The sequence below is a fragment of the Asparagus officinalis genome, chromosome 3 (genome assembly GCF_001876935.1).
Source record: "Asparagus officinalis chromosome 3, Aspof.V1, whole genome shotgun sequence".
NCBI lineage: Eukaryota > Viridiplantae > Streptophyta > Magnoliopsida > Asparagales > Asparagaceae > Asparagus > Asparagus officinalis.
In genome coordinates, this window is record NC_033796.1 from 72,457,972 (window position 1) to 72,467,192 (window position 9,221).

Here is a 9,221-nt window from a genome sequence, read left to right on the forward strand (position 1 = left end):
CCCGGCAGCTCCTTATCGGGTCGGATCCTCTACATCAAGACCACTAACCGCCTTCTCCTCGTCGTCACCTCCACTCGTCTCGAGCTCTGGAGCTCTTCTCAGGTTCGCAATCCTTAAAACCCTAACTTACGATTTTTCTTCGATTTTTTGACTTAAAGATGTGAGATTTGGTGCTGGATCAGCATAAGGTTCGATTGGGAAAGTATGCGAGAGATGAGGAGTCGATTCAGAGGGAGGGTGGGAATTTGCAGGCGATTTGGAGTCCTGATACCAAAACGATTGCTGTGCTTGTAAGTGATTGCTTCTGATTTTGATTTTTGATTGCATTATGAATTTACACGTTGAATTTGTTTCCGTAAAGCTTTCTTAGGGGGTGTTAGTAAATTGGGACATTTTCATGCAAAATGGGATAATTGTTAAAGTGGAATAATATTTCGCTAGTGGGATATTTTAGTGGGATAACTAGGAACAATTTTGTGAAGCAGGATATTTTGATAAAATAACGTGGGATAAATTTTTATAATCATGAAGTATATATTTATGCATTTTGAAGATATAAATACTATTTATGTATTTTAAACTTACTATTATTAATTGATAATTGCTTACAAGAATGTTCGTTACTATTAAATAACTTTTGGTTAGACTATAAGATATTGACAATTATTATTATGATGATGGTCTAATGATGGTGATAACCATAATAGGAAATAAGTAAAGAAAAAAAAATAAAAAATAACAAAATAAATACGAGTTCTAGTTTTTTACCACATAGTTCCAAGCTAAAACTTGGAATAATTTGAGAGACTAGAACTCTCATTTTTGTATAGAAAAATAAAAAAAGTGGGATAATTTTGTACAATTATCCCAATTCTAGTTTTGTTAAAGTTCTGCTTGACTAACACTGTAAAATTTTATTCTAGTTTTAGTTCTATGTGACTAACACCTTAAAATTTTGTTCTAGGTTTAGTTCTATATGACTAACACCTTAAAATTTTATCCCACAGATTATCTCAGTTCTAATTTTAAGTTCTATGTGACTAACCCCCCCTTAGTAAACATTTTGGGATTTTTGTTTGGCCCTATAGCATTTCTGAAATATTTGAATACTTGAGACAATTTGGAAGTAATGTAAGATAATTCTGTATAATATTTAACTGCTAGAGATAATTTGGATGTGTTGTGAGTCAACATGTTCTATAATTTCTAGAAACACTATGCAAAGCCCTTCAAAATATGAAGATCATGTAATATCTATTGGGTTGGGGGTACTAGAAGATAATTAATATGTCTTCTATGTTAAGAAGAAAACTTACATGATATGCATTAGCAAGCAAAGAAAAAAGAAAGTTCTTAAAACCATTACCCACACTTGTATCAGATAAGCTTTAACCCACATTTATTTCTTAAGCATTTTAGGATATTTTAAGCCGATATACATATCAATAGTGAGATCTTGACCAAACAAGCCATGTTTGCTATATCCACTCCCAAACAGTAATTTTGGGAGTTGGATTGCCGAAAATGCCCTTTTGATCTATATCCACTCCCAAACAGTAATTTTGGGAGTTGGATTGCCGAAAATGCCCTTTTGATGTTGAGGGTGTTTCTGGAATGGACTTGGCCTGTTTTGGTTTGGGAGAAGGGCAATTTTGTCCTCACACACCCTCAAAGTTACTGTTTGGGAGTGTGAATAGTTGGACCCCAAACAAGCTCATGTGGGAATTTCAACTATGAGTATAGTCTCACATTGAAAAGATCAAGAAAGAGTGGCCGCTTAAATAGAAGTTGGGTCTGATACCTAATAGTTTAAGCTTTTGGTTAATTTAGTTATCAACATGTATTTAAGACCCATTAACTCTCGGTTGAGCCCGATCTGTCCCAATAAGTGGTATTGGAGCCTAGGTTGTGGCCCAAGGAGAGTGAGGTCTAATGAAAACCGAATGTGTTGGTAGAATGCCTGAGGTTAGATTAGCACATTCACCTCAACATGGTGGAAAATCCTACGAACCTTGTCATGCCATGCAACTCTAATAGATACCTGTTTTGACCAAGTCATGTGGTCTAGTTAGCCCACAGGCGATGAAAGATCCTATGGATGTTTTCGGACCATGTTGTTGCTGCACAGTTATTGGTTAGACCAAAGTCAGATTAGCCCATAGATAATGGTTGCCCCCCTCCCCCCGAGATGCCCGTGGAAGTGACCCTCAAAAAGCGGTGGAAGATTTAGTAGTCATGCCGCCTTCTTCATGCGGCCATGGTTATCGTGGATAATTGAGCCATACTCAAAAGCAAAAGGGGGAGATATTGTTGAAATTTAATGTGTAGGAGTAGTCCCATATTGCAAAAATTAAGAAAGAGTTACTTAAATAGAAGTTAAGGCTACATAACAGCGTAAGCTTTTGGTTTAATTTGATTCTCAACCCCTGTTTAAGGCCCATTAAACCCCAGTTGGGCTTCCTCTTTTCTGAACATTCTAAGTCAATATACATATCTACAAAGAGGCCTTCACCAAACAAGCTCATGCTTATTCAAGAGTAGTTCAGGGTCAGTGCAAAGAGATGAACTACGCGGTGCCAATTCTCCATGTTGGTCTAATGTTTGGATTTGTCTTCCTTTCCATTGTTTTCATGCTACTAAAATGCCTCCAACTAACATGTCGTCAATCACATCATACGAGTATGGTATAGTTGTTTCCTTTTATTATTAACACAATGTTCCTATTTTATAGTAAAAGCAAGCTTAATGTATTAATGTTTCGTTAATTGACCATTTGACCCATACAAAGAAGGGATGTGTCAGATAGCCTAGAGCAAGAAAAAAATTAATTATAAATGACTTCTCAAAAAACAAATGAAAATGCTTCCCTCCATCCATTATCCACTCACATAAGGTAGAACTTTATTGATCTCTAGGAAGAAACTTTATTGATACACTTATTTATGTGCGTAGGTGATTACATTCATCCCTACACATGTATTATGTGTGTGTGTCTCTGTCCATCTCTCTCTCTCTCTCTCTCTCTCTCTATATATATATATATATATATATATATATATATATATATATATATATATATATATATATATATATATAAAGCAGCCCTAACTCCGCCACGACACCCGTCGCCATGACACCGCCGCTGCCACGACACCCACCACCGGCCGAGAAAATTCCTTTTGGTTCGTATCCGGTTGTCCCCTCAGCTCCAATTGAGGTAATTTGAATATGTGGGGTGAGATGTGAAAATTTAAAATAAATATGCATTTTATATAGGTCAATTATAATTTTTTGTGAGAAATGGAAAACTTAGACACTGAAGTAGGGGCTAGCTGTCAAAATGAAGCTAATGAAGTAAACTTGGATGAAGTAGGGGTGAGATGACACTGAAGTAGGGGCTAGCTGTCAAAATGAAGCTAATGAAGTAAACTTGGATGAAGTAGGGGTGAGATGTGAAAATTTGAATAATGAAGCTAATGAAGTAATCTAATGAAGTAAACTTGGATGAAGTAGGGGTGAGATGTGAAAATTTGAATAATGAAGCTAATGAAGTAAACTTGGATGACGATAGTTTGATATATACTCCTCAAGTATCAGATGAGTTGAGGCGAAAAAAGGGCAAGAATTTGATACAATAGATAATGTTGTGACATTCTACAATGCTTATGGTAAAGCAGCTGGGTTTAGTGTAAGGACTTGGACTACTCAGAAAGAGCCGGAAAGTGGTGAAATAAGAAGAAAAGGAGTATGTTTGTTTTAAACAATCTTCAAGAATCACGAATGTTGGAAAAAAAAGACATCGAGGAAGCTTAGCTGAGGATTGTACTGCCAAAATTACAGTTTTAAAATCAAACCCTGAAAAATACATTGTTATTATTTTTAATGAGGAGCACAATCACCCGCTATCAACACCATCAAAGGTTCATCTTTTAAGGTCCCATCGTAACATTTCAGCCTCAACAAAATATTTAACTAAACAGTTGTACATGGTGAATATATCTTAACATCAACAATTTAGTTTTCTTGGAGTACAATCTGGAGGTATAGAAAATATTGGGTGCACTCAAAGAGATTTGTATAATCATGAAAGGGATATACGTGTTGATACGAAGGGGCATGATGGTGAAATGTTTTATGAGTATTTAAAATCGGAACAAGGAAAGAATCCCTCGTTTACTTTTCAAATTGAGGCCGATGAGGAACAAAAAATTACTTATTTTTGGTCCAATGCAAGTTCAAGGCGGGCTTACAATTTTTCGGTGATGTTGTAATCTTTGATACTACTTATTACACTAATCGCTATGGCCTGATATTTACACCAATAATGGGGGTTAACAATCATGGTCAAACAATTATTTTTGCTTGTGGATTTTTAAATCATGAGAGCGTTGATGATTTTGTATGGTTATTTAATCAATTTTTGGAAAGTATGCCTGGTGGTTCCCCGAAGATGATTATTACCGATCAAGACCCAGCTATGACTAAGGCATTCCCTCTTATTCTTCCAAATACTTTTCACAGGTATTATAGTTTGTATATATTATTAAAAATATTTATATACATAACCTTTCTTTTTAACACTTTATTTAATTCTTTTGACAAGTATTGTAATTGACACATATTAATGAAGTTTTCTGAGAAAATTGATGCAATGAAGTATAATATTTATAAGAGTGAGTTCTCGGCTTGCATTTGGAAATCAGAGACTCTTGAAGAATTTGATTTATAATGGGAAAGTCTGATTATGAAAAGTTGGTTAGAAGGAAACAAGTGGTTGCAAGACCAATATGAACTTCGGTCAAGATGGATTCCTGCTTATGTTAATCACGTTTTCTTTGCTGACATGTCAAGTGGTTGCAAGACCAATATGAACTTCGGTCAAGATGGATTCCTGCATATGTTAATCATGTTTTCTCAGCTGACATGTTAAGTAGTCAACGAGCAGAAAGTGGACATGCATTTTTAAGAAATTTGAATAATTTATTGGTGGATTTTATGATACAATTTGGTAGGGGACTAGTGTGCTAACGTCATGAGGAGTTGATGGCCGATCACAAAGATGTAATTGAGAAACCTAAACTTAGAATAAATCATAACTTTTTGGAGCAAATGGTTGATATTTACACGAATGCGATGTATTACAAGTTTGAGCATGAAGTGTGCGATAGCTTTAACTACAAGTTGCAGTTTGTTAGGGAAAGTGTGTATCAAATTCAAAGAAAGAAGCTCGCAATAAGTAAAGTTCGCGAAATCGTTTACGACAAGGACTTGGATTTGGTTTCTTGTAGTTGTAAAAAGTTCAAAAGCACCGGATTCCCATGTATGCACATTATCTCATATTTGATGAAATTTGGTCCTGAAATATTGCTCGATAAATACATCTTAAAGAGGTGGATTAAGTCTGTAAAATCTGGGACAGTGGATGATGATAAAGGTATGCAGATAACCCCTGATAATTTTTATATTTTAACGCGGAGTTAATTTATCCAATCATCTTTGGATTTAGTTGACAAGTCCCTCGTATGTGAAGAAACAAGGAAGATGTTTACCGATGGATTCCGTAGTATTAATGAGCAAATTGACCAATTTCTTAGTAGCCGCATGACTGTAATGAGCTTCACCGAGAAAAATAATCCAATAGGTAGTAAGATAATAGGTGATGGTACTAGTACACATGGTTCTTGTACTTTTCAAAATAGTTTTAATGAACCCGATCAAGTGTGAGCAAAAGGATGCGGCAAAACGTTGGAAGGAGGAAAAGAGAAAGCAATGGCTAGAGCCAAAAATAAAAAAGATTGACGTTGCCATAGGCGTGGTAAAGTAGGCTAATCACATGATAAGCGAAATTATTCGGCACTGATAAATCCGTAAGTAATAATTCTTTTATTATTTATGTTGTCTTATTTTTTACATTCTAGTATCCCTCTTGATGTGTGTGTGTGTATATATATATATATATAAATATATATATAATATAATGTTGGTCTTCTACATGCGGTGATACAAATTTGCAAGAGGATAATGGGTCATCAAGTGAAGATGGGGATGATATAAGCCTAAATGTTAGTTTTCTTGATCCCTAGTTGAAGATTAAGTGTTCGAAGAATTGTGTGAATCTTTTTGAATGAACCCGAGGAGTATTTCTTTAGTTTAATATTGCTTTTTTGAAGATTTGTGTGAATCCTTTAGTTTAATATTGACTTTTTGAATGAATTGTGTGAATCCTTTTGAAAAATGGACAACAAATAGATAACAATGCTTGAATTGCTTGTATATTCCATTCAAGAAAAATATTCCATTCCAGTACATCAAGATGGTTTCATCCCGTTCAATCTGCCAATTTCTTTTATGACCAAACAAAAGTTACATCACATAATTTCTTTTATGGCCAAACAAATAGACAACAAAAAAGCTATAACAGTTAGCCATTTCCACAGCACTTGTTCACGTGCAATAACTAAGTCATGCTCCTCTGGTGGGGCAATGACAGGTGGTACTTGTTCAATTGATGAAATCTTGCACCAGCCTAATAACGAACCGCACTTTTGCCTTTTACACGAGTAGTATATTCTACCACGGTTATTGTTCTTGTTTGACTTCGTTATCTTCACATCCGATAATTCTCCACACTCGCATTGTTTCAACATGAATCTAATATCCACTTCAACACATGAGTTACCTTCCACAGTTGATGATGAAGCCATTTCAATCTGCCAAATTTGAACAATTTAACATGAATTTAATATTCACTTCATGCAACTAATATTCGAGCCAAATAACCAAATACATTGATAATCCATAATTCCAAGAATGCTAAAATCAATGAGGTAATACCTGCTTGTAATAAAAAATTACTGAAATTCGAGCCAAATAACCCAAAAATGTAAAATTACTGAAATTCACAGGAAGAACAAAGACATATTTTTCTTTTTGAGTCAATTATGATACAATATCCCAAATTATGAACTTTCCCCATAAAATACAATCTTTACAGGAATTTCAAAACCTTAATCCCCCCAAATTCCCAACCAAGATAACAGAACAAATTCCAAAACCCCACTTATTCAAATTGCCTAAATTGGAGCCGAGTGAAACAACCGGATACGAACCAGAGGGAATTTTCTCGGCCGGTGGTGGGTGTCGTGGCGGTGACGGTGTCGTGGCGATGTGTGTGATGGCGGAGTTGGGGCTGCTTGGGGATCGGAGAACAGGGTGGAGTTGGGGGAGGGTTGGGGCTGGAGTTGGCAGGGGTTTGGGGACGGGGACGGGCTGGGGTTGGGGCGAGCACAAGTGGGGATGAGGTTAGGGGAGGGGAGGAGGTGGATAGAGAGGGGATTGAGATCGTGGAGGAGTAGAGGGTCTTGGAGGGGAGAGGAAACTGGATCTCAGATCTGGATGTGGTTTTAGGGGAGGGCACGAATTTTGAAGAGCTGTGTTTTTTTCAAAAAAGCCCAAGCTGGCTTTTATCATACACACACACATATTATAGACGCGCACACACAGACACACATAATAACATGTGTAGGGATGGAGTTATATTATATATATTATATATATATATATTATATATATATATATATATATATATATTATACTATAGTATATATATATATATGTTTTGTAAATATCTACGCAGAGATAGCCATGTGGATAGATCCACCCTACTAGTCACAGACTCACATCAAAAGGTGGGGTCTCATCACTTCTATCTCTTGCTTGGTAGTTCATTTTACTAAATGAGCTGCCACTCCATAACCATAAAATCTTATATATATGTATCAGGAGATAGGAGCGTTGAGCGTTGAGGTGCACTTGCTTTGATGTGACTAGTAGTATGAGCCTCACGACTAGCCTGTCTCTTGGTAGTTAACAATTCAAAAAAAAAAAAGACCGAAATTTTCTGCGAACAAAAGCTTGCCTTGTAAAATGTAATGATGTTTTTAATAATATGAATGCCTGGAATGAAGAGACTACACAACTAGGAAAAAATGAAAAATGCTTAACTCATGTAAAGTTAGAAATGCAACTGAACAATATGCTGGTATTTTAAATGGATTTAGGCTTCTCCTCTTTGAAAAAAATGGCTGTTGTTGTCCCAAGTAGACCATGATAGATATTCTCTTTATATTTCTCCTCAAAATGTTGAGGACATCATAATAGAACCGATCAAGAAATGTGTTGTCCTATGAGCTTAACTAAATCTGATTGGTTGCGTAATTGCTCAAATCGCTGATGCACTACAATCCCACTATCCAACAATGAGATATTAAGTGAATATGCAACTGCTTAAGTGGGCTATGTCTAGTGTCTTAATATATCCCGGACAGGAGTAGAATCCTTGAAATAATGATTTCAGTACTTTATTGAATAAAGAACCATAAACTTTGTGTATCCTGAATCATATTAAGTCCAATCTCACGCAAAAACTTTGTTGAAAAGTGAAGTCGTAATGGAAAAGTTAAGATGATACATTATCAAAATTACCGAAGTCAACAAAGCTTGGCTAAGTGGCAAGGGGTGCTTTGGTTTACTGAAGGTCCCAGGATATAGATCGAGATACTACTACTATTCAAAAAGAAAATATAAGGAAAGGAAAGAAAAACTAACAGGATTTATCGATAGTCGTAAAACGAGAAATGCCTGTGTAGATATATCTAGCTTGAGCTATGTCTTCGACTACTTACTTTTTGAATTAGGGAAATGTGTTCAGTAAACTACTTGCTAGTTTTAATATTTAAGTTTATCCAAACTGGTCCAACCTGCAGATGATAGATAAATATTGTATACCGCAAGCAGCAGTCTCTGATCTTTCCCAGAAAAATTCTTGTTGTATGCTATGACCATTTGCGTAGAAAACAGTTTATGATTTTAACATCTTGTTCTTTTTTCTGGCTTTTTACTAATTAGTTTTGCTGCAGACATCTTCGTTATTCCTACACATATATAAGATCCATTTTTCTGGAAAGCGACTTCTAATTGGAGGGAAGCAACTCAATGGGTTATGTCTTGCTAACATATCCCTTGTTATTGTTGAGAAGACACCCTTTTCTGATCAAAGCTTAACAATGTATGATTTCTTTCCTTACGTCACGTCAACTTTTTTGTGGTCCAATGACAGTACTTCCTTTGATGTATCATATGATATTTGTCTTCCAGGAGCAATTTTGTGTGTGACAATAAAAATATGCTCCTTGGACTTTCAAATGGACATCTCCAACTTG

At 35.7% G+C, this 9,221-nt stretch overlaps 1 protein-coding gene across 1 annotated transcript in view; it reads left to right on the forward strand.

The window, feature by feature from the left end:
* LOC109834322 (RAB6A-GEF complex partner protein 1-like) overlaps positions 1-9,221 on the forward strand; it is a 41,142-nt gene that overhangs the window by 144 nt on the left and 31,777 nt on the right. The window contains 4 exon segments of the mRNA XM_020402321.1: positions 1-102; positions 183-290; positions 8,919-9,067; positions 9,157-9,221. The exon segment at positions 1-102 is cut by the window's left edge and continues 10 nt beyond it. Of these exon segments, the coding sequence (XP_020257910.1) occupies positions 1-102; positions 183-290; positions 8,919-9,067; positions 9,157-9,221 (424 nt within the window).